Source organism: Gopherus evgoodei, chromosome 9 (assembly GCF_007399415.2).
Source record: "Gopherus evgoodei ecotype Sinaloan lineage chromosome 9, rGopEvg1_v1.p, whole genome shotgun sequence".
Classification (NCBI taxonomy): domain Eukaryota; kingdom Metazoa; phylum Chordata; order Testudines; family Testudinidae; genus Gopherus; species Gopherus evgoodei.
The window spans coordinates 91,812,464-91,837,391 of record NC_044330.1 but is presented as its reverse complement, the minus strand read 5'-3'; the positions used below and the strand labels follow the sequence as shown (position 1 = coordinate 91,837,391).

Below are 24,928 nucleotides of genomic sequence, written 5' to 3'. Positions count from 1 at the left end.
CATTTTTTATAACCAGATGGGGGTACACACTAGACTACTTTATTTGGAAAGGGGTACCTGGCCTGAGAAATTTGAAAACCACTGCCCTTCAGAACCTCTGTATCAGGGAAGAGCAGACAACTCCTGAAGCCCAGGGATGCTGGAACAATTTTTATAACAGGGGTGTTGAGAGCCATTGAACTAAACTGTAAACCCTGTATATATATGATGGAAACCACTTCAAGCCAGGGGCTGCAGCACCCCTAGTTCCAGCTCCTATGTTGAAGTCCACTAGATACTTGATCAGTTAATTTGATAGGGAAGCACACAGAGGCTACAGGGATGGTCGCTATTAAAGGGATAGATGAATATTTCATTTCCAAACCTGGAGAGCGACCCTTCATTTCACTCAAAGAGAGACAGAGCCCTAGCCCTCGGGTCCAATGTGACACCTCCAGGGCTCCGGTTTGTGGTCAGCGTTGCTGGCAGCTCGTTGCAAGACAGGGGGGCTCCCAGTGCCCCGCTTGTCGCCACCCCTGTGCCCTGCGGTTTGGGAGAGAGGCGGCAATTGCTGTGTATCAAGCCCACACCCTGCTTAGCGTGCGGATCAATGCAGCGAAATTCGCAGCCGCCCCGCCCCAATCCGCAGCAGGTTCCTTCTCCGAACGTTGTGCTGGCAGCTCGAACCGGCTTCCTCGTGTGTGTTGGTTTGTCAGCGCCCTGCCTAGCCCAGTGCCAAGCCGCCTGCTCCGGGGTGATTAAACAGCAGGGACACTATTGCACCAAAGTGTGGGCGTGGGGCGTGGGAGAACTCGCTCTGCCTGCCGGAGCTGCTAGAATAACCGGCGGCGTGTCAGTATAAGGGTGGGTGTGGGTATTTTGCACACGCTTGTTTTTGTTTATCCTTGTCCTCTCGGCCCCGTCACGTGCTCTGTGTTGCATTGTGTTTTCTGTGGGAGGGGAGTGGGGGAGCTGCCTGTGTCCGTGATCAATGTTGTGACTTCCTTCTTGCGCTGTAGCAGCATTGGAAACACAGCTGAAGGAAACCGATTGCTGCTAGTTTCAAATTGGCTGGGAAGGAACAATACACAACCCCACACACACACACACACACTGGATTCCGTGTCGCTTCTCTTTGAGAGGGGGGGAAGATGAGCTCGGGGGACGTTGTTTGCACTGGCTGGCTCATCAAATCACCCCCCGAGAAGAAACTGAAGAGATATGTAAGTAAAGCGACTCTCCTGATATTGTTCCATCCAAGAGCATTTTTGCATCTGCTCCGTGTCTAACTCTTACTTTGAAATGTGTCCGGTATATAAGCTTTTGTCAGGACCAAAACAATAAGAGAAAAGTCGATGCGCTTATTAAGCAATTTAATTTTCAGTAATATTTTCGTGCCCTTTTAAAAGGAACCTTTGAGGCTTGCAAGGTTAGAATACTTAAATTGTATGTTATGCAACAGAGCTTAGGTTTAAACCACATTTCAGTTTCAGTTAATGTTGCCATAACTATAACAGTTTTGTAACAGCCACTCAGGGGTATCTTGTTCAGAAGCGAAGAAGAACCTACTGTCCCAAGGTTTTTAACTCCTTGCTTGAATTAGGGTGGCACGTTTTGCTAAGATGCTAATGTAATGGCAATGACACTTGATAATGCCAATGCCTGTGATATTCTTGTTTATCAAATTAACATTCCAGTTGCATTTAAACAGCTACACTTTTTGCCTGTCATAAAGAAGTGCAAGGAGATGCCTTTCTATAAAGTTCCAATGGTCAAAGGTAAAATAGACTGAACAAAACAAACCAGGATTTCCAAGCCTGGATAGCAGCAATGGCATTCTGAGCAACGGAGACCCCTTGTTTCATTTTCGATCTGTCTGCCTGTTTTTCTGCAAAAAAAAAAAAAAAAAGAAGGGTGTGTGTACAAATATAGGAAACTGTATCACTGCAGGGCTGCAAAGGAAGGCATTCCAGGCAGAAGTAAATGACCTTTTAAAAAAAAAATTGCTTGGAACAGCACTAAATTTAAACCCATCTTGGGCCATTTTGCATGCACATTTATGAAAATCTTGATCGAGCTGTGTTATTGTTCAGTCTTTTGGAACCTTGTGATGTTCCCTTAAGTAATGCACTTTACATCTATCTTGCCCCAGAGCACTTCCCTAGACTAGAAGGATGCCACCATATGTTTCTATCATAATTTTGTAGCCATTTACGTGGCTTACATCATTTGTCATATTTGCGTGGGTTTATCAGCATTTTTTTTTCTGGGTTGCTGATGCTAGCTTTTTTCTAGTAATATGGGGAACCACTCTGTCTTCTGAAGACTAAAATCACAGCTCTTTTGCAATGGACTTCTTTTGTTTGCTTTTAGAAAAGGAGTAATTTACTGATGATAAAATTGACATCAAACTTATTCTAAGCATCAGTTTCTCGTCTCACACCATGGTAGTGCATTTAAATTTGCTTTGTTCAGTTAACATTTTCTAACTAAAATAACCCATGAAATCTGTCTTGAGAGAACAGCATATAAATAGGGAAATCTAGTTTTTTGTAGTATTTTCTTTAATAAATAGCATACTAAGACTGTTTTGCAGCAGTGTATAAGCCACTGATTCATCCAGTTGGTAGGATTAGAAACTCTGTCAGTGAAACTATTTTTGATGACTCAATATTCGTAAAAAGGCAAGGAAGAGAAAACAGAATGTGACAAAGCCGGGAGTTGAAAGCCCCCATTATACAGTCAAGATAATAGTCGCAGCAGGGGCACTGATCAGCTCACAAAACTACTTGCAATCTGCAAAAGCTGTCCCTAGATCTTGCACTACAATCCCCAGTGGAATTGAGTCTACATTATTCCTCAAACCCGAGCCATTAGATTAGCTGGATTTCTCTTGATTAATGTTTGTTTTCTGGTCAATGGGATAAACTACTGCCTTGTTCACAGTAAAGCAGAAGCAAATCTACTTAAGTACAGCAACGATACATCCTTTCTTTTATCCCGTGCTTAGAGTGTGGGTGGTGTAATCTGAATGGTAAATAATTTTTGGTAATAATAATATCTAGTTTAGCATTTTTCATCCATAGATCTCAAAGCACTTCGGAAGAAAATTTTTTTCTGTTATGGTTTCATCCCCACAATTTTTTGTTATAAAGACAAAAAAACCCTGCTAAAAGAGTGACTAATTTAAATTCATTTCTGTAGGTATAAGTATAAACCATTTACTGCAGAATGCTGTAGGCTGTGATTGTGGACAGAAACCATCCACTAATCCTAAAGATTTGCACCACTTTTGTGCCCAGTTGTCAGAATGTATACTCTGATACTGAAGCTTTCACAGATTTTAAAAATTATGTGGAAATTGTACACATGGGTCTGATGTGCCAGTTATTTGCACCAGTTTTATACTAGAGTAACTCAGCTAACTTCTTTGGTGTTGCTCCCAGTTTATACTGACCTGAGTATAGGACAAGGCCCACATAGGTTCAGGTACTCTTCCTGTTATACAAATGGTTCCTAATCCTGCACCCATTGCAGCCATTGGGGAATTCTCAGTGATTTCAATGGGATAAGGAGCAAAGGTATATTGAGGGAAAGGGAATAGACCCTCAGTTTCAAACCTACGCCTGTGTGCTGACACTGCAAAGACTTACAGGTGCTTAATGTTACGCATTGTGAGTAGTCCCACTGAACTCACTGGGACTACTTACAGTGTGTAAAAATTAAGCATACGTGTATGTCTTTGCAGGATAGGGACCTAAAGGTGAAAGCCTGCCTTCACTGAGGCCTGGTCTGTAGTTAAAAGTTAGGTCAAAGTATCTACGGCGTTCAAAGGTATGAATTTCACACCCCTGAGTGCTGTAGTTATGCCAGCCTAACTCCATGTAGACACAGCTAGACTCAGCTACCATCACTTAGGGAGATGGAGTTCCTACAATGACAGAAAACCCCTTTCAGTTGCTGTAGGAAGTGTCTACAACATAGGAGCTACAGTGACATAGCTACAGCACTGTAGCTGTGCCACTGTATCACCCGTTGTGCTTGTATCCCATGAACTCAGTTAGGTTTTGTGAGCATAAAGAAAGTCCGAATTTGGCAGTAAATAAGGATAAAATTATGTTGAAGCCTGTGAAAACTGAAAAACAGGTGTTGGAGTCAGTATTTTTCCTCTAATGTCTCACAAAGCTGACACTCTTAGTATTACTATTCTTAGAAGTGTCTTATCATTCCCTAACAAAGGGTGCTGTCTTACATGTGCAGGAAATGAACATGAGATTAATTACCAACATGTAACTTTCTGTAAAAACAGAGGCTAATGCTAAATGCAGAGACTTCATTAGAAACACAGGACACTTGGTTTTTTTAATAAGGAAATATTTTAACAGTATTCTAATGTCCTATACAGTATTGTACCGCTCTCTTATCGTGAAACATTAATCTTTCATCAGCCTATCTAAAGGCTCAACTGTGCAAGGAATCTCCCTGGAGACTATTTGGTGTTTGCTGCAGCTCTTTGTCCCATAAATGTGACCTGCAAACTGCTGAGCTCTCATTTCCCCACTGTGTTCCATTGTGGGTTTTTCTCCTTGGTTTAATCTATGTAGGTTTTGGGGGAAGGTTCTGTAAGGTGCTGGTGTAGGGTTTGGTGAGGGTGGGAAGATGCTGAGTGTTACAGTGAAAGCAGTGGTTACAGACTAGGGACCATAGTTTCCTTGAATAGAATACTAAATACACTGCTACCTTGTATAACGCTGTCCTCGGGAGCCAAAAAATCTTACTGCGTTATATCCAACTTGCTTTGATCCGCTGGAGTGCGCAGCCCCCCTGCCTTCCTCCCCCGGAGCTCTGCTTTACTGCGTTATATCTGAATTTGTTTTATAGCAGGTTGTGTTATATCGGGGTAGAGGGGCATCAGACTCAATTTAATTAAATTTTGATATTTCAACACTTTGGGTGAAATCTTGACCCCATAGAAGTCTATAGGATTTTTGTCATTGACTTCAGTGGGCCCAGAGGTTCCATACTGGATGAAAAGGGATTATCTGGGCTTGTCTGGAGAATGGACCCTGGATATTTAGGTCTCCTGTTGGGGTGCTTTTATCCCCCCCCCATTAGCACTTAATAAACACCAAATTTGGTCAAGCTTTTAACACGGGGTGGCCAACCTGTGGCTCCAGAGCCGTCAGACGTTAATATGCGGCTCCTCGCATAGGCGCTGACTCCGGGGCTGGAGCTGCTAACTTTCCAGTGTGCTGGGTGGTGCTCACTGTTCAACCTCTTGCTCTGCCCCAGGCCCTGCCCCCACTCCATCCCTTCCTCCAAGACTCCTGCCCCGAGCCTGCCATGCCCTCACTCCTCCCACCTCCTCCGCCAGAGCCTCCTGTGCATGCGAAACAGCTGATTGCATCAGGTAGGAGGCGCTGACTGGTGGAGCTTCTGGGAAGCGCTGGGGGCTGGAGGGCGGGAGCTGATGGGGATCTGCTAATGTATTACTGTGGCTCTTTGGCACAGTGTACATTGGTAAATTCTGGCTCCTTTTTAGGCTGGCAACCCGTTTTAACATCTCACAGGAGAGAGCAGTTATTGTAGAATAAACTATGGGTATGTCTTCACTACCACCGGCAGCACTTTAACGTTGCTGTGTAGTCACGGCACCAGCGCTGAGAGAGAGCTCTCCCAGGGCTGTAAAAAACCTACCTGCATGAGGGGAGTAGCTACCAGTGCTGGGAGCATGGCTCCTAGGGCTGATGCACTGTCTACACTGCCATTTTACAGCACTGAGACTTGCATCACTTGGGGGGGTGTCTTTTCACCCCCCAAACGAGAAAGTTTCAGCGTTGTAAAGTGGCAGTGTAGACAAGGCCTAAGGGTGCATCTTTCCAGCCAAAGCCGACTCTAGCTACTTGTAGATAAGGCAATGAGTGTTCAGAAAGGAAGAGCTGGCAGGAATGTTCCCCTACAATCAGTTATACAATATGATCCCTGAACAATAGGGAGCTTTTGGGTATTCTTAGTGTTGTAGATGTAGCTGGGAACAACCACCAGTTTCTCATTGCTGATAAAAATAACAAAACTGTTTCATGGCCTAGGAGAGAGTCATGGCATGAAATTTACCAGATTTACTACTAGCCAAGAAAGACAGAAAAGGGGAGGATCCAGAGCTGTGCCAGTGAACTCCAGGTCAGAAAGCCAGCCCTATAGATACTTTTTGGTGTCTCCCCTTCACCCCCTCCCCCAAAATCATAAAAACTATAAACTCTAAGGCCAGATTCTTAGCTGGTATAAATCGGGGTATTAGCTCCATTGAAGTCAGTGTTGCAAAGATTACCAGCAGATGAAAATCTGACCTTCAGTTTTTAATCTTCAATACTGTAGCAGGGCTGCCCAGAGTGGGGGTGGGGGAAGTGGGGCAATTTGCCCCAGGTCCTGCAGGGGCCCCCATGAGAGTTTTTCGGGCGCCCTGGAGCGGGATCCTTCACTTGCTCCGGGGGCCCCGGAAAACTCTCATGGGGCCCAGGCCCCCGAAGTTTCTTCCGTTCCGGTCTTTGGTGATGGGGATCCTTTCGCTCCGGGACCCACCGCTGAAGTGCCAGGTCTTTAGCGGCCTGGGCCCCCCGCCGCCAAAGACCCAGGTCCCCTGAATCTTCTGGGTGGCCCTGTACTATAGAAATTGATGGGGTAGGTCCCCTTCCTCACCAGGCCCAAGGTCCCACTTGACTTGGGTGAGTGGATATTTCAAACACTACCAACAATCAAGATTCTTTATCCGGAGCTTGAAAATATAGGCTAAAATGAATCCCATGTAAGTAGAGATTAAGTTGCATTTCTCACCATAACCCTCCTTTGAGTTTGTGTGTTAGAAATGTCATGAATTGATGCTTGCTTTAGATTTTTGATGGTTTAACTAAGTGTCTAGGCTAGCCTGTGGTAAACAACATCAGTTGTAGTATCAGAGGGGTAGCTGTGTTAGTCTGGATATGTAAAAGCAGCAAAGAATCCTGTGGCACCTTATAGACTAACAGACGTTTTGGAGCATGAGCTTTCATGGGTGACATGCATCTGACGAAGTGGGTATTCACCCACGAAAGCTCATGCTCCAAAACGTCTGTTAGTCTATAAGGTGCCACAGGATTCTTTGCTGCTTTAACATCAGTTCTAGATAGCTGAAGCTTCATGATCCACATACATGGTTTGACACTGAATGTGAGGCTTTAAAAAGATACGAATATGGCTAACTGTTTCCTCTGAACAACTTCTCCATTTTTTGCTGAAGTTCTGGTATTTGTCAGTAGAACATACAGGAAGCTGCTAGCAGCTACGAAGAAACCAAGAAAAATGTAATTATGGGAAAAATTTGTTCAAGCAATGGAAACAAAAATCTCACACAAATTCTGGAGGCTGCTGGGATGTAAAATATCATCCAGAAGGCTGTCTGATTCCCTAGTAGTTGAGCTGATATCAGCAGGAGACACGTCCTCTCTGCTCCAAACAAAGTCTGCACATTCTAGGTACAGGCCAAATTAACCCCATTAGTAAGGTTTGACTTTTCTGGTAGCTCTTGAAAATAACAGAAGAGAACCCTCAACTTAAGTTATCTCGAAGCCAACTTATTTCCTGCAGAATCTTCCCATTTTTGCCCTGGTCCACCTACCCTTTATGTTCTGGTGACGTTAACAAACTGCACTTGTCACAGTGCGACAGCTGATTGGACTCAACCAGTTTATGAAAGGTTAACTCCTGTTAACAACAGAAGAACCCTATGTCCTTATGTGGAGGTCATAGAGCCTGTCTCCTTGCTATAAACTGTGTGTTCTTCAGCTATGTAGTCTTTTCTATCTGGCGATATAAAACCTAATCTAACATCTGCCTGGCTGGGGTTCTGATCAGGCTACTAGTTTCTGAGAAGGATGCAGAAAAATAAGTACCAATGAAGACTGGTTGCAATGGAAGTTACTTTTGAGCAAGGACCATGTTCTCTTCTGTTGTGAAGCACTAGATGATGTCTCTGAGCAAATAAGTGTGAAGTTATTTAAAGGCAGAGTTTCCTTCTCTAGTATTAAATGTTCATAATTTGGTGAGTGTTAGATCATTTTATCCTATTTTAACCATGTTTTCATAGTTTGATACAATGCTTACTCTTCTGACATGGCGATGAATTCTAAGAAACAAATTTGTAAAAAATAACCACTGCTGTTCTTGGCACCCTGAATATCAAAATTTCCGTCAGACTATTAATTTGGGTGGAGCTGTAATAGCTCTGAAGTCCCTGTTTAATCTTTGACTGCATATTTTCAGTGCCCTGGAATGTCCAGCTATTGGTTTCTTTTCAAAACAGCAACACAGAAGTTATCAAGTCTTTACATATGAAAATAAAGACTTATATATAATTTAAAAAAAAAAGAATAAGAAAAAAAAGTAGTTCCACAAACTAAAGTGGAGAAGGAAATGTTAACTTACTGGTAATTAATCTAGTGATGAAATCAGACATACATTAGAGGAAAAAGCTGTTAAAGTAGTGGCCCTGTGGTAGACTCTTTGTTATAGCCAATGAAAATTTTGAGTCACCTAACAATGTTACTTCTACCCATTATTATTTAAAACATTACAATAGAGCAATATTTGTATTGGTCATCTCAGAGCATCAGTCACTTTTAATCTATTGTATACTAATGTGTTTTATGATTTTTTGTTTTAAGGAGGAAGGAGATTATGTAGCAAATTTACACTTATAAAGTTCTTTAGAAGAGAGGATTTTCATCTATGTTGGAAGTGAATTAGTAATATGATCATGCAGGGAAAAAAAACCCACACATGCTAAATTAGAAATGAAATTTGCATGTCAAAACATTGCATCCCCGCAGATGATGTAAACTTGCTCTATCTTATTTGACTATTGAATAAAATGCTTTAATTCAACTTTTTGTTTTATTATATTTTAAAAACTCTGCCTTGGTTGGTTTTCTATTTCACCCAACTTGCCCCAGGACACAACTGGCTTTCCAAATGTATAGCAAGAGAAAATTAAAATGTAACGTGGGTTGAGAAGTATTGTTAAGGATTGTGTAATTACAGTATTACCAACCCCAAGCATTCAAAAGTCACGAGTCAGATCCCCAAAAAGTAATGAGATTCTTTTAACAAGAATTAACTTTTTTTAAAGAAGCCTTCTGGCTTTTGCACCTGTGGAGTCCATGTTTTTGAGCTTTTCTCCACCATGATGATCATGAGAGCTAGAAACTTATTCTTTTTTTAATTAGATCCGAGATTCTCACAGTCACATGACTCTGAGCTGAAGTTTTAAGAAAAACAAGTGTCATGAGAGTTGTAATGAAATCATTACAGCTGACAGCACTGTGTAAGGTTTGGACATTAAAAGGTGCAGAGGGTAAAGTGTTGTAAAGTTCCCATTGAAAGTGGGGTGAGGTTGAAATATAGTTGAGAAGATCCTGCAGCCTCAAAGGTAAGGGCCCTGCGTTACAATATAAGGGGTTAGGCATGGCTCTGAACGTAGCTTACTTTTGCAGTCAATTTTTTTTTAAAGAAAGGGTGTTTATTTGTGCTCCAGAGCTATCAGTTAAAATTAAATCTAGCCTTGGTGGTGGAGAAATGCTCTCTTCACCGTTTTGAAGGCTGACTTGAGCAGTGTTATCTTCCTGAGTCTGCAAAGAGACAGAGCTGAAACAATAGCTCTTATAGGTGTGAGCTGCCCCATTCATTTGTGTCAACAGGCTGTTGAATTGTGAAGGTAAATGGTAATGTCAATATTGTTAGTTACTCCCTGCTGGTCATTTTAGCAGGAACATCAAGCTAATATACTTAACCATTGTTACTGGATGTATTGGCAGATACTGGAGGGGGCAATTAACTGCTATCATAGTTTGCAGAAATAAGAGATTCAAGAACCTCCTCTCACTTAGCATTTAAAGTAATCGTTGCCCTTCCCAAAATGGGGAGGGGCAGGGGAAAGATTCATCCCTGACCAATAATAATCTGGCTGTCAAAAACCCGAGTTGCCCTGGACTGTCGCAACTACCTCCAGCTTCCCTCCCAACAACTTGTACAGCACAGTTCTGCATTTTCATTGCAAATACTAAAGCACCATGAAAACTGAAACTAGAGGAGCAATGTAAAATTCAATTCAGTATCAAATAGCATGAGAAACAGCTGATTTACTGATGTTTTAATTCACTAAAAACCTGCATTCTTAAATTTACCAGAATGTGCAACAGAATGTCTAGTTTGCTGCACAAAAACCTGCAGTTTAGGCCCCTGATTAAGGTCCAGACTACATGGGTTCTGCTCTTCTGGGGCTCCGTTCCTGCAGAACTTGCAGTTCACAGGTAACATTCAGAAGAATAATATTGATGTTACATCTATGAATGCAAGTTCACTTCCTTGTTAAAGAAGGGTTCTCAGCATCCACCAGCCGCATTGGTTCCATGGCTCCAGGGCTGGCTACCAATGAGCTGTTAAAAATTGGAAGTCAAATTTTACTGAAAAAAATAGAAAGGAGCATAAACTCTGGCAAGCAAGCAAAAGTATAATTAGGCAGGCCAAAAAAAAATTTGAAGAGCAACTAGTAAAAGACACTTTTTTTTTTTTTGCTGTTAGTTATTAAGCACATTGGCGAGTTTCCTGCTTCTAATCATTGGGGTCACTGGACAATAAAGGTGATAAAAGGAGCACTCAGGATATAAACATCTCTTGGGGAGAAGCTAAATGAATTCTTTGCATTGGTCTTCACTGCAGGGGATGTGAGGGAGATCCCCACACCTGAGGTAATCTTTTTCTGGTGACAAATCTGAGGAACTGTCCCAAATAGAGGTGTCAATAGAGGCAGTCTTGGCACACATTGATAAATTAAATAAGAAATCACTAGGACCAGATGGGATTCACCCTAGGGTTGCCAGGTGTCTGTTTTTTGACTGTAACGCCCAATCAGCACTGCTGACCAGGCTGTTAAAAAGTCCAGTCGGCAGTGCTGCAGGTCTAAGGCAGGTTAGTTCCTGCCTGTCTTGGCACCGCGCTGCACCCCGGAAGCGACCAGCAGGGCCGGCTCCTAGTTGAGGGAACCACAGGGCTCCGCACACTGCCCCCACTCAGAGCGCCGGCTCTGCACTCCCATTGGCCAGGAACTGCAGCCAATGGGAGCTGGGGAAGGTGGTGTCTGTGGCTGAGAGCAGCCTACAGAACCTCCTGGCACCCCTTCTTAGTAGCCGGACCTCCTGCTGGCTGCTTCTAGGGCACAGCGTGGAGCCAGGACAGGCAGGAAGCCTGCTTTAGCCCCACTGCGCCACTGACAGGGAGCCACTGGAGGTAAGCCCGAGCCCCAATCCCCTGCTCCAGCCCTGAGCCTCCTCCCGCACCCCCAGCCCAGAACCCGCACCCCCAACTCAGAGTTGTACCGCTGCAGCTGCGCCGCTGTAAGATCTCTCATGTAGCTGCTCTATGCTGACGGGAAAGAGCTCTCCTGTTGACATAATTACACCACCTCCAATGAGCAGCAGTAGCTATGTCTGTGAAGAAGTTCTCCCACTGACTTAGCGCTGTGCACGTTGTCACTTATGCCGGATAAATTTATGTCGCTCAGGAGGGTGCATTTTTCACACCCTGAGCGACCTAAATTTTGCTAACATAAGTGGTAGTGTAGACATGGCCTAATTTCAGTACCAAGCAAATATAGTAGAGAACAGAATTATCAGACACATGGTTGAACGCAATATGTTTTGGGAAGTCAACGTGGCTTTTGTAAAGGGAAATCATGCCTCACCAATCTGCTAGAATTCTTTGAGGGTGTCAACAAACGTGTGGACAAGGGTGATCCAGTGGATATAGCGCACTTGGATTTTCAGAAAGCCTTTGACCAGGTTCCTCACCAAAGGCTCTTAAGCCAAGTGAGCAGTTACGGGATAAGAAGGAAGGTGCTGTCATAGATCAGTGGTTAAAAGATAGGAAACAAAGGGTAGGAATAATGGTCAGTTTTCACAGGCCCCCTCAAAGGTCTGTACTGGGACTAGTGCTATTCATAAAATGATCCGGGAAAACAGTTAAACAGTGAGGTGGCAAAGTTTGCAAGTGACACAAAATTAGTGATGATAGTTAAGTCCAAAGCAGACTGCGAAGAGCTACAAAGAGATCTTACAAAACTGGGTGACTGAGCAAGAAAATGGCAGATGAGATTCATTGTTGATAAATACAAAGTAGTGCACATTGGAAAACATAATCCCAACTATATGTACAGAAAGATGGGGTCCAGATTAGCTGTTACCACTCAAGACAGAGTTCTTGGACTCAGTATCTGAGTAGATAGGACTCAGAAAACTTCTGCTCAATGTGCAATAGCAATCCCAAAAGCTAACAGTGTCAGGAACCACTGGGAAAGGGATAGTTTAGACACAAAATATTATAATGCCACTATGTAAATCCATGGTACACCCACGCCTTCAATACCACATGCAGTCCTGGTTTCCCTATCTCAAAAAAGATATATTAGAATTGGAAAAAGTACAGAGAAGGGCAACAAAAATGACTGGGATATGGAACTGCCTCCAGATGAAAAGAGATTAAAAAGACTGGGACTGGTGTTAATGGACCACTTCACCATGAATGGTTCCTTAAAGCGAATCTCCAGGCAGCCTCATCGGTACAGGTGGCCTGCAGCAGGCTGCATGATTGGCCATGTCACCCGATTATCAGCAGGGGCCCAAAGACTGGCTTTGAGCAGCCAGCAAGGTGCTGCTGTCTTAAACGTTCTTGCCTTCTGCTGTGCCTCTCCCTGTGTTATCTAGTTCCCGTTGCTCCTGCCTTGCCCACAGCCTTGCCTCTGTCCTGCCCCAGCCTTAAACTTCTCCTTGTCTGATATCCTGCTCACACCAGTTCCTGCCCTCCAGTTCGATCTTGGCTTTGGCTCCTGAGTGCTTCCTCCGGCTTCACCATCAGCTCTGGTATCCAACTTCTGCCGTCCAGTTTGACCCTTGGATATGACTCCTGATTCTGGCTCTGACCCTAGTCTCTGGGGCCTGATGCCTGCTTCAGTCACTAGGTTACACCACCCTCATCCCAGTTGGCTGACAATGTGTTAACTACTTCTATTAAACAATTTGTTTTACCTTGTATTTAGCTGTGGCTCTGAGTACCTTTTCCACATCTGAAGAAGAGCTCTGTGTTGCTTGAAAGCTTGTTTCTTTCACCAACAGAAATTGGTCCAATAAAAGACATCACCTCACCCACCTTGGCTCTCTAATGTCCTGGGACCAATGCAGCAAAAACAGTATTGCAAACAGTACAATCTTTGTTTTTAGTAGAACAGATTTAAAATTGAATTAATCAAGGGCCTAATTTAAATAGGAGTTGAACTGAACCCTAAAAATAATTTTATAATGTCTTGTGTTAACTTTTAAAATGTATTGTCTAAAATCAATGGTTACCATAAACTCTAAATGGCAGACATTATAAATTCTGTGAATCCCATGTTTTAGTTATTGTGGATTATATAAACTCTTTGGACAGGCTTTGTAATGGTCATAATTGGACCGTTAGAGTCAGAGTTGTTGTAAACTCAACAGACTATCTAGCTCATGAACCAGCTGCTTTTACATCTACACATGCCAAAGAGAAACCAACAGTTCGTAGTGATCATGAACTTGCTATTTTTATACTTGCAGCCATTCAAAACTCTTCAGAGAAAGCAACTGAGTTAATAAAGGCCTTGAGTTAGTTATCCCTGAGATCACAAACTTATAAACTCTGCAAAAGCTGAACATTTATAAAAGGTGTGAAATATCATTTCTAGGATCCACTGCAAATTCCACAGAGAAGCCGTGAGTTCATAAAGGTTGTGCACTAATATAATAGGTATGAGCAGAGAAACTAGCACTAAGATGGCAACTACATTTTCAGTGGCAGCAAAGAGACAATATTTAAAGAGCTCATACCCTAATTCATGATAGCATAATTAATCCTACTAATCCATCTATTATTTAATGAGATGGACAGCAGTAGCTAGGTGCTTCTCTACCATAAGTAGTTTTGCTTTTAATAACCCAAACCTAATATAATAATTGTCTGAATTCTCACTGAAACATAGGGCAAACTTTTCAAAAGTGCTTAAGTGACTTAGGAGCCTAAGTTCCTTTTTTTTAAAGTGATTTAAGCACTTAAAGAGGCTTACTTTCATTGAAAGTCAATGGGATTTAAACTGCGAAATGCTTTTTGAAAATGGGACTTTGACACTTAAATTACTTAGGGTTATTTCTCCAAAGGGCACTTAGGCTCAGCATTACAACACCTAATTTAGGTGCCCTGTGACCTAACTGCATCCACAACCGAGAGTCAGATGTCCAAGTTTCCTATAAAATGCACGTGGAGACTAGGCGGTGCCTGAGAATAGGTTTGACAAAAGCCATCAAGGTGACTGGAAAGCCACCTAAGATAGGCAATAGGAAATGCCAAGGAGAGCAGTATGGCCTAAGTCTTATCCCTCAAAGGGAGCTAGGTGCTGCAATCTGCTCCTCTCTCCACTTGGGATTCACAGACTCTCCTGGATTCAGATGCCTAAACCCTTTGTTGCAAAAGACAGAGGTGGAGGCAGCACCTGCTGTATAACCTTTGGCACAGTGGTTAGCATACTCACCCAGGAAGTCTGGGTTCAGATCCTCCAGCTGCCTATTTGGAGCAACGATTTGAACCTACCTTTCAGGGGAATATCCTAACTACTGAGGTACAGGATTTTCTGAGGTGGGACTTACTCAATCTTTCAAGTTGAAGCCATTCCATTGGACTAAAGACTTGGGCCTCCCACCTCCCAGGTAAGTGCCCTAACTCTGGCTATAGAGTCATTTTCACTCTTCCTTTGGCCCAATGAATATTTAATTATTTATGCACAGTGGAACAGCTTCAAAAGGAGAGACCAAAAGATAACACTCCCCAGAATATTTTGGGGTAATCTCCTGAGTCCTTCCAGTGCCTGCTCCAGATCAGGCAGAAGTGAGATTTGGACACGGGTTTTCCACCTCAGTGGTGAATGCTCTTAACCAGTGGACTAAAGGTTATAAAGAAATCAGTGGCACCACTACCACCCCCTCCAGCAGCTTTGTCCTGGGCACAATCTGTTAGGCAGCCTGTGAGAATGCATATCAGATCAGGCCCTGCAGAGGAATGCCTAGTTTGAGGCTCCACTATTGCTTAGGTGTGAGATAGACAGTGAGTGTCAAACTTAGGTGACTGTGTACATGCTCACTAGTGATATTTAGGTATTTAGGAGACTTATATCAGCAGAAACACCTAGGGATTTTAGGCACATACAGAGTTAAAGGCAGTTGAGAGGGGGAAGTGGTGATCTGAATTTTGCACTTAGGCACTTAAAGTGAAAGATGCCTAAATCCCTTTGTGGATCTAGCTCTCGGACACTTTTCAAAATTTTACTCCTAGACAATGAGCTTCCTTGTTTTGGAACTATGGATGGTCAAATAACGGTGAACAGTTTTTGAAAAGTGGGGGGAAAAACCACTTTCCTCCACTAAGTTGCATTATTAATACAAACTATCCCCCCACAGCCCCAAAAAATCACACTCCTGTGCTTTGAAACCATACTAAATATGCTCACATGTTTGTAAAATAAAGGTTGGAGGGGGGGGAAGGTAAGAGATTTATTATGGGAACAGTTGCCACGATGGCTTTTTTGTTGTGACTCCATCTGCATCTCTCTGTACTTTGAGTATTTGCCCAAACTGGAAACATGGTAATACTGGCTTTTAAAAGGAAAAATGAAACCATTATTAGAGAGTTATTACACTGAAATTCTTTAACAGACTTTTCTTATGAAAAACATGTTGGTTTTGTTAAAAAAAAAACCCTGACATCTGAAAATACTGTTGCTATGTTACTGTAATAGTGTGTAGGCTGCTAAGTAAATAAAGGGAGTTTAGTCCATGCCAAAAATAGAAAGCCAGGTCAGAGGTGACGCTTGGGAAAAAATATATATCATTATTACTTTTCCTTCCTATCTCCCTCTTCTGCTTCTTTACCCCAGATGGCTCTGCAAGAAATCACCAGAGTGTTTCTGGGCACAAGTGGGTGCTGCGGTAACCCCAGAGGCTTTGGGTCTCTTGTGCCCCAAGAGTTCACTTTGGTGTGTTTTGTTGTGTTTGTTTCAGATTCCAATCCAAATCTGCAAAGGAAACTTTGGCAAAATTACTGGGTTTTGCATGCTTCTTAAACTGAGAATAAGGCCCTCCCAGGAGCCTCTGGGGAGGGGGTTGTCCAAAAAAATGCAGCGCAAGTTGGTTTGCTCAGACAGTAAAAGTCATGAATAGTGTAGACTTGAAGGAAGGATTGTCTTGTGCTTAAGGTGCCAGACTGAGATTTGAGCAACGTAGACTTGCTTTCTGGCTCCGCCACAGGTTCCCTGTGTGGCCCAAGGCCAGATTTACGAAGGTATGTAGGTGCCTTACAAGAGGCACTTTTGTGAATCCCACTAGGTGCCATAGTGAGTTAGGTGCCTAAATGTCAGTGACTTTCAATGGTAGTTAGGCACCTAACCTGCTTAGTTGATTTTGTGAATCCCACTGGTTGCCTGTCTGCATCTTTAGGTGCCTAAATACCTTTTAAATCTGGCCACTTAATTTCTTGTTGTGGCAGTTCTCATCTGTAAAATGGGTAATTCTGCTTCCTTTACCCTTCTCATCTGTCCCTGTTGTAAGCTTTTCATGGCAGGAATATCCCTTTCTCCATGTGTACAGTGACTAGAACAACAGGACCTTGATGCTACTATTATACCAGGGGTGGGCAAACTTTTTGGCACAAGGGCCACATCTGGGTATGGAAATTGTATTGCGGACCATGAATGCTCATGAAATTGGGGGCTGGGGTGCAGGAGGGGTTGGGAGCTCGAGTGGGGCCAGAAATTAAGAGTTCAGGGTACGGGAAGGGGCTCCAGACTGGGGCAGAGGGTTGGAGTGTGTGGGGGGAAGCGAGGGCTCTAGCTTGGGATGTGGGCTCTGGGGTGGGGCTGAGGATGAGGGGTTGGGGGGTGCACGAGGATGTTCTAGGCTGGGACCGAGGGGCTCAGAGGGCTGGAGGGAGTTCAGGGCTAGGGCAGGGGCTTGGGGTATGGGAGAGGGTCAGGGGTGCAGGCTCTGAGCGGCACTTACTTCAAGCAGCTCCTGGAAGCAGCAGCATGTCCCTCCTCCGGTTCCTACGCATAGGAGCAGCCGGGGACTCCGCACGCTGCCCCATCAACAGGTGCTGCTGCTGCAGTTCCCATTGGCTGTGGTTCCTGGCCAATGGGAGCTGTGGAGGCAGCGCTTGAGGTGGGGGCAGTGAGTGGAGACCTCTGGCTCCCCCCACATGTAGGAGCTGGGTGGGGGACATGCTGCTGCTTCCAGGAGCTGCACAGAGCCATGGCCTGGAGCCGGGCAAGCCCCAGCCCCCACTCCCCAGCAGGAGCTTTAGGGCCAGATTAAAACATCTGAAGGGCCGGATGTGGCCCCCAGGCTGTAGTTTGCCCACCTCTGTATTATACAAATAACAGACAATAAACCAGTGAGGCTGAGGCAAGTTTAGCATTTGTAGCAAAACTAAAACCAGGCAAGTCATGGGTACCTTGTGCTTTCAGAATGAACGATTATCCCTGTGGAAGTTCTGATGTCATTTCATTTCCCAGAATGTGAGCCTGATCCTGCCTCCATTCGTGTGAATGGGAGCAAATGTAGTCCTGATATTGCTTATGGTGAATGCCCTTTGGCTACAAACCCGTTTGTTACTCAATTATTATTCCACTTGCTGAACATTTCTACAGTGCACTCATCTAGCCACAAAACTCTTGCTAAATACCTGTATCCCCAAAGCATACTGTCTCAAGTGTCTGTGTGATTGTATTGCTCACCTGATGGTCCATTGTTGTCATGCCTGTGGCCTTTATCCCTTTGTTTTGGTACAGCTGATCTTGCATGAGAGCCAATAGCCCTGATCCATGCAGTAGAGCAGATATAATTTGTCAAACCTTCCTGCTAGACGGATGAGACTGATTGATATGAATTAAGCTCACTGGCCTCTATTGTTTAAGGTCTGGTCTACACACAAAGCTGAACTGGTTTAATTGAAGGTGTGATTTTTATACTGAGTTGGGGCACTACATGGCACCACAGTCAGGGTTGTGAACCGTAGAACACTCTAACACGTTCTCTAACCTTGTCCTCTGTTAAGGTTGTTTAGACTTAAACACGCTGCAGAAGTGCAGGTGCAGCAAGGTAAAGAAGTGGGGAAATGGAGAGAGCTTTCTTGACGTTGGAACTATGCATAGTCCTTTCAGAAGAGTAGCTAGGAGGGAGAATCAGTTATTGAACTAAACTGTGGATCTGAACTTTGTGAAAATTCACATCCAAACAACATGTCTCAGCACCATCCACGGACAATTTGCATATGTTATAGTGCCCTGAATTATATAAATATTTGATCAGTGTCAAGCTTATTTTTCCCAAGTACAGAATTTATTGTGAGCCCAGGGCAAGGTTTAGTTTGCCTAGTTCATGTGGGTTTCCTGCTTCCAGCAGTGGGACCCAGCAGTGCTCTATGAGAATATCATTATTTGCTTTGAGTTAGAATGTTGGAGAGAGCAAATTTTAAAAAAAATTATACACCCTTAGAAATGTTCAATAGATGAAAGCAAATTCCAATATCTGTCTTGTTTCAGGGATCTGTTTGTGGCAGAATATATCAAGCAGCTTGTCACCTCCATCTGCTGTGAATAGTGCTTGGGAACATGGCATTGTGGAGTCACCTTAAATAAAATCCTGGATAGACTTGTCAGCAGGGCAGGGTCATTATTGTCATAGTGCCAGGACAAAAGGGGGCAGGTTCCAGCGATACACCCACACCAGCAACTGGGTATGGAGAGGCGAGGCCTGAGCATTGGCTGAGTCAGCACTCTGACTGGGATCGTCTCCACTGCAAATAATAAAACAGTGATCGCAAGGAACGCTGACAGCTTCTCTCATTAACTGATAGAACTAAACGTAACAATGTGCTAGCTCGGGTCATGAAGTTCAGCTCCGGTGTCAAACTGCATCCAGTTCCAGGGAGTTTAGATCTGTGTTTTTAGTTTGGACCCATTGGTTCCCACCTCCGCGAAATACCTTTTTGTCTTTGTTAGTAAGGATTGCATGTGAGGTTCCCATGCTCATTGAAATAATGTACAATATCCAAGTTACATATTCTGAAAAACAAATGTAATGTCATGCTGCTTGGAAACTAGAAAGGTGGAAGCCTGAGGAGAACCCAGGTAAGCCAGAGTCTCCTCAAGGCTTAACCGTTTGGAATCTTGACGTTACTAAAATGTGTGGACAATACTTATATTTGCTCTACTTGTTCCTTGCTTCTGACTGTAGTTTATGATCACTAATACTTGTCTTCATGAATAAAAAATGCACTTGATTGTAAGAATTGATCTTCAGGTTTTTCCCTTTAAAGAGTGATTGGGTTAGGTATCTGTTTCATTGGCAAAGTGAAGCTGAATGCAGGAGAAGCTGCGCAAGCAGTACTTTAGTAAACGTTGCATGCTGCTCTGTGCTTGTGGCAGCGCTGCTTCCAAACTGACTCCCTGGGTTCCCTGTTCTTGTTCTGGTGACTTTTCAGTAACTGTCTCTCTGGGGAACGTTGGCCCTCTGACTCCATTCCACTAATCACGGTACATCTTCCCTATTTTACAGACATTTTTAATACAAACATTAAAACTCATAACTGACCTCCCAAAAATTTGAGTAGTAGTCGGCTGTAATCAAGTTCTGCTTTTCTTAAATAATCCTACTCCCACCTTTTCCCCGGGTTAGGTGGGCAGCTCATGTGATAACTTTATACTGGTCATGTGATAACCACCAGTAGAAAGTGACTCTGTTATCACATGAGCTGCCCACCTGAGCTGCCCACCTGACCCTGGAAAAGGTGGAAGTAGGATTATTTACTTTCAAAGAAAAGCAGAACTTGATTACAGATGACTACTACTCAGATTTTTGGGAGGTCAGTGCTCTGCCTGATACAAGAAGCAAGTCAATGACTGGAAAACTGAAGGCCCACTTTTCAAACTGTGGCATTCTGCACACTGTGTTCATGACAACGGACCCCTTAGAATTAATGGATTGGGCATGCAAAAGGGAATTTGACCACTACAGCTCCTCCCCAGCAACCCACAGAGTAACGGTAAGGTGGAATCTGCTGTGAAAACCACTAAGCGACTGTTACACAAGGCTGTTCCTTCTGGCTCAGACCCCTTGGTAGTATTTTTGACACACAGCAATACCCCATCACAGGGGTGCCGAAAAAGTCCAGTGCGGAACCTGATGGGATGAAGGACCAAAACCAGTGTGGTGAGACCTGTTGCAGCCAGAAGGATCAGGACATGGCTGAGAGGAGATGGCCAACAATCGGAGAAAGCAGGCACTGGAGAACAACAGGTCAGCCAAGGACCTACAAGCCCTGGAGACAGGCTGTCCTGTGAGGATACAGCCATTACAGAGACATCAAGAGTAAACTAAAGGAATCGTGAGGAGTGCAGTGACATCCAGGTCATATGAAGTGACTACAAAGAAGGACAAGTGATCCAAAGAACAGGAGGTGCGTACATGCCGCTAGACAACACCCAGAGTGAACCATCAGGGGCCAACACCACAGGGAGGGAGGAGACTCTACAGAGAAAAAGTTTGCTAAACTTGGAGATAGGCAATAGGGAGACAGGGATAAGTCGCTCCTGGCGTAGTTGCCTGGTGAGGAGATTATGGAACCACCTAAGTCTGTAGTAAAGAGGAGACTCCAACTTGGCTATGTACTAACAACCCCTGGCTGAAGAAACACAGGGTGGGGTTCTGGGCATCAATTATGTGTTTTAATGTTTGTTTGTAAAATTTTTGTCAAGGTGCGGAGTCTTGTATTTATTCCCAGCCAGTAAACACACTCTGGAGTCCCTTTAAGACAGCTATCAATGCTCAGGTGCGAGCCATATATTTTTTGCATGACATCCTTCTGTAATGAGGCAAGAATAACAGCTCTCTGTTCTCAAAATGTGATCCCATCCTGCACATTCAGCTCACCTTTAATTTGAAAATATGGTTCTGCTCCTACCGGGACTTGATTTTTGTCTTTTGGCCATGCTGCTAGAACTGCTCTCTTGACTGCTTTTCTGTAGTCTCTTTGATTTTCATCAGTTATGCTGTTAAAACTGAGAGATTGAATCTATTATCATGCTATACTGTGTCTTGATCTCTTTTCCCCAGCTTGCTGATGCTGGGTATATATGCCCGGCTCAAGATATGAGCTAACGCCAGTAATCATCCAGAACAATACCTGATCTCTGTGTGATAACACTGGAGGTACATCAACATGCTCTGCAGTCTTTTTGGAGCACTAAGAAGGGGCTTTGCCATGATTGTCTCTGGAGATTTGTGGCCTGATTGCACTATTGCTGGGTGGCCATAGATGTACTGAGGGAATTGGTCCACTCCAGATACCACAGCCAAAAGCTCTTTTTCCTATTTGGGCATACTCTTGTTCAGTCTCTGAAAGGGGTTTGCTGGCATTAGCAGCCAGCTGCTCCTGCAAAAGAGCTACACCCAGTTCTTTCTCTGAGGTATCGTACTGGCGTGTCAGTGGCTCTCCTGGCAAATAATACTTCAGGACGTGGGCTTCCATTTTCATTTGTTTTGGTGTGACAAATGCTTGCTGTTGGGCACCTGTCCAGTCCCACTCAATATCCTGCCTTGTGAGCTGACGTATGGGTTCTTCTGCTGCAGCCAGGTGTAGACAGAAGATTTGTCATTCCTGTGAAGTGCTAAACCCCCTTTCACATCCACTGGAACTGGCCTGTCTCTGACTGCCTTGATTTTGTTAGGATCTCTTTTCAGTCCCTGTCCTGTGAGCCGATGTCCAACGTATTTCAGCTCATGCTGCTTGAGTCACATTTTCTCTGGGTTACGTTTTACGTTCTTGTCACTGAATTGCTGTAGAAAAGATTGTTGTTTTCTGTCATTCAGCTTCTGTATCATTCACCTTCACCTAAAGTGAGAATATGATCTGGCAATCCTTCCGCACTTCAGTCAGTGTTCTCTGGAACACCTCTGGTGCAGGGCTTATGCCCACTGGTATGCACAACCATCTGTGGCAAACAAATGGTGTTGCAAAGCTTGTCAGCATGCTGGACTCTTTAACTGGGCTTATGTGCAGAAACCAGTTCCTCATCTCACAGACTGTAAAGATTCTGACTTTAGAAAGTTCTGGCAAGATGTCATCAGTTATGGGCAGTGGATAGTGGCATCTATGCAGATGTGTAATTTGGCTTCTTTACACTGCTATGCTGCTTACCCGGCTGTACTAGTCTCTACAGGTGCTATGAAACCCCTGCTCTGCATACTTTCGAGCTCCTTGCATACTGGTTTATGTTAGGGTTGCCAGGTGTCTAGTTTTCAACTGGAAAGTCCGGTCGAAAAGGGAACCTGGCAGTGTCCGATCAGCATTGCTGACTGGACACTAAAAGTCCAGGTACCTGAAGTAACTGGCATCTGTTTTTAAAATCATCCCGATATGCTCTTAAAATTGCCTCCATTTTCCCTGGGTGCTCTGTCTTCTAAAGGAAAATATCAATGTGCTGCCATGGCCAGAAATCTTGGTGTCTTCAATGTAACTGTGAGATATAGTAATTGATATAGAAATTGTGATGTATTGTAGTGGACACTGAAAACAAAAAAAAATTGCGTCTAAGAATCTATCAATAGTGAAGGAAAACATAGCACAGTTCATCTGTGTTTTGAACAGCATTCTTCATACAAACAGTATCCACCAAAAGCCATTAGATTTGGATCTGATTCTGGTGATAAATAAGAACAGAGTCAGAGAGAAACTAATCTCTTTGAAAGAACAAACTGTCACTATTTGAAAAGTCTCTCACTTTCTAACTGAGGGATCAAAATGTATACACAGAGTAGCCATTTTTGCTTTGCATAGTGTGGGTTTTATATGACTCACACTCAGCAGCAGTATCTACTGCTGAGGACTGAGACAGAAAGAATTCAGAAGCAGATGCCGCCTGCGAGCTGGAGAATTCTCATAGCATCCTTGAGACAAAGAGCTTATTTGATGGGCAGAAAAAGGTGTGCCATATCTGTGTATTTACTGCCCTTCCACCCTACAGGACAGTATGTGAAGTGAGCAGCTGTGGCACTAGCTCTAAAAGCAGCTGCAGATGCAGAAGTCTATCCCAGCTGAAGAGGAGGGGCTATAATAGGCCAAGCAGAAAGGAGAAGGTTTCCAAATGGGAGAGTGTAAGGACTGCATGCAGAACTGAGAGTTGCATTCCTAATTTAGAATGCAGACAGCTCAGCAGATGACCTAGCAGATGAGTTGTTAGGTATCCAAATATTGTGTGAGAACATGAGACTGTTACGTGAAATAGGGAGGAGCTGTGTACAAAAGATTTACAGCCCTGCTTGACTGAATGGTATGAGGGGTGATCTGATGCCATGTTGCCCTACCTGGCTGGCAGCGGCACCCAGTGTGCCTCTGGTCACAAGAGGGTAGTTCAGTATTCATGTCTTCCCTGGGTTAGCCTACCAAAAACAGTGTCCTTTAGCACCATTAAGGGAACTGGACCATGACCACCAAACTTATTTTATATAGTCCAGTATTAGCCTCTTCCTGTCATACTTATTCTAGCTTGCCTTTGAATCAACTACCTATTCATCATTTGAACCCACTTAATGTCCTATTCATCCCCAGAGCCATTGGTCCGCAACGCGGTGACCACGGGCACCATGGCGCCCGCCGGAGCATCTATGTGCACCCACGTACTGGCCGGCGGACAAGCATCCTCCGAAATGCCACCGAAAAGTGACATCATCAAGAGGCATTGCCACCAAAATGCCACTGAAAAGCAGCATCACCAATAGGCGTCGCCGCTGAAATGCCAATTTTTGGTGGAATCATTAAAATGCAACAATCTGACTGTGTTTTTTTTCCACAGCTTGAAGCACTGGTGGCCACCTGAAAAATTACATGGTTCAACAAGTCCAGCAATCAGGCTAGTCACTTTTAAGGAACCTAAAACTGTAGTTGCTATACACAGCCAAATAGAATTGTCAACAGTAGGAAACACCTTCAGTTCTAATGATCTTGTTTGGCATTGTTCTTACTTTGTGATAATATCAGTCTCTCTCAGTGGGCCTGGTCCTGCAGTCCTCAAAATTCCCATTGATCTGAATGTGAGTTTTGCCTCCATGGGTATGTCTGCACTGCAATATAAGCCCGGGGTTTTTAGAACTCACATTAGCAGACCCCGGGTTTGTTTATTTAGGGTTTGCGAATTTACACTCATTTGTAATCGCAATTTAGGAATTATTGAAATCTGAGTCCTGGCATGGGACTCCAACGTCTACAGTGCCCTATCCGGGTCCACTTCCAGCCACCCATATCCCAGATTTCCTAGCACCCTCCCAAAATGTGGCTATTCTAACCTTTTGTTTGTGGTGCAGTGTGGGAAAACTTGACTGTTCACCGAACTTGACAAAGAAAGTTGGCCCATGGGATTGTGAGATACTTTTAGCGGATCCCTAGGGTCTGCCTACACTGCATTAAAACCTCCACAGATGGCCTGCCTCAGCTGACTCAGGCTTGCGGGGCTATAAAATTCGGGCTTGGACTGGAGACAGGGCTCTGGCTCATCTACGCTGCAATTTTATAGCCCCGCAGCCCAAACCCCGCAAGCCTGAGTCAGCTGACATAGGCCAGCCGTGAGTGTTTTAGTGCAGTGAAGACATACTCCCAGAGCACAAGTCCTGTGGGGCTGTGTCTACACTGCAAAGCAATAGGGTTTGAATGCTGGGGTCCTAGCTTGACTCAGGCTCAGACTCTCCACCCCTGTGGGGCCCTGGGTCCAAGTCCAAGCCCAAGTTCAAACCCTGGACCTACATTT

The 24,928-nt window shown here is 44.0% G+C and overlaps 1 protein-coding gene across 7 annotated transcripts in view; it reads left to right on the top strand.

Annotated features, from left to right (window-relative positions):
* Positions 1-770: 770 nt before the first annotated feature.
* Positions 771-24,928, top strand: part of GAB3 (GRB2 associated binding protein 3) — a 100,687-nt gene continuing 76,529 nt past the window's right edge. For 2 of the 7 annotated variants that reach the window (XM_030576592.1, XM_030576590.1), the window contains exons 1-2: positions 1,125-1,202; positions 23,981-24,037. Coding sequence is in view for 3 of the 7 variants with exons in the window: in XM_030576588.1 (XP_030432448.1) it covers positions 1,131-1,202 (72 nt within the window). In the remaining 4 variants the exon portion in view is untranslated. Of the gene's footprint in view, positions 1,203-23,980; positions 24,038-24,928 lie in introns of all 7 variants that reach the window. The other 5 variants (XM_030576591.1, XM_030576588.1, XM_030576593.1 and 2 more) reach the window with 5 other exon arrangements.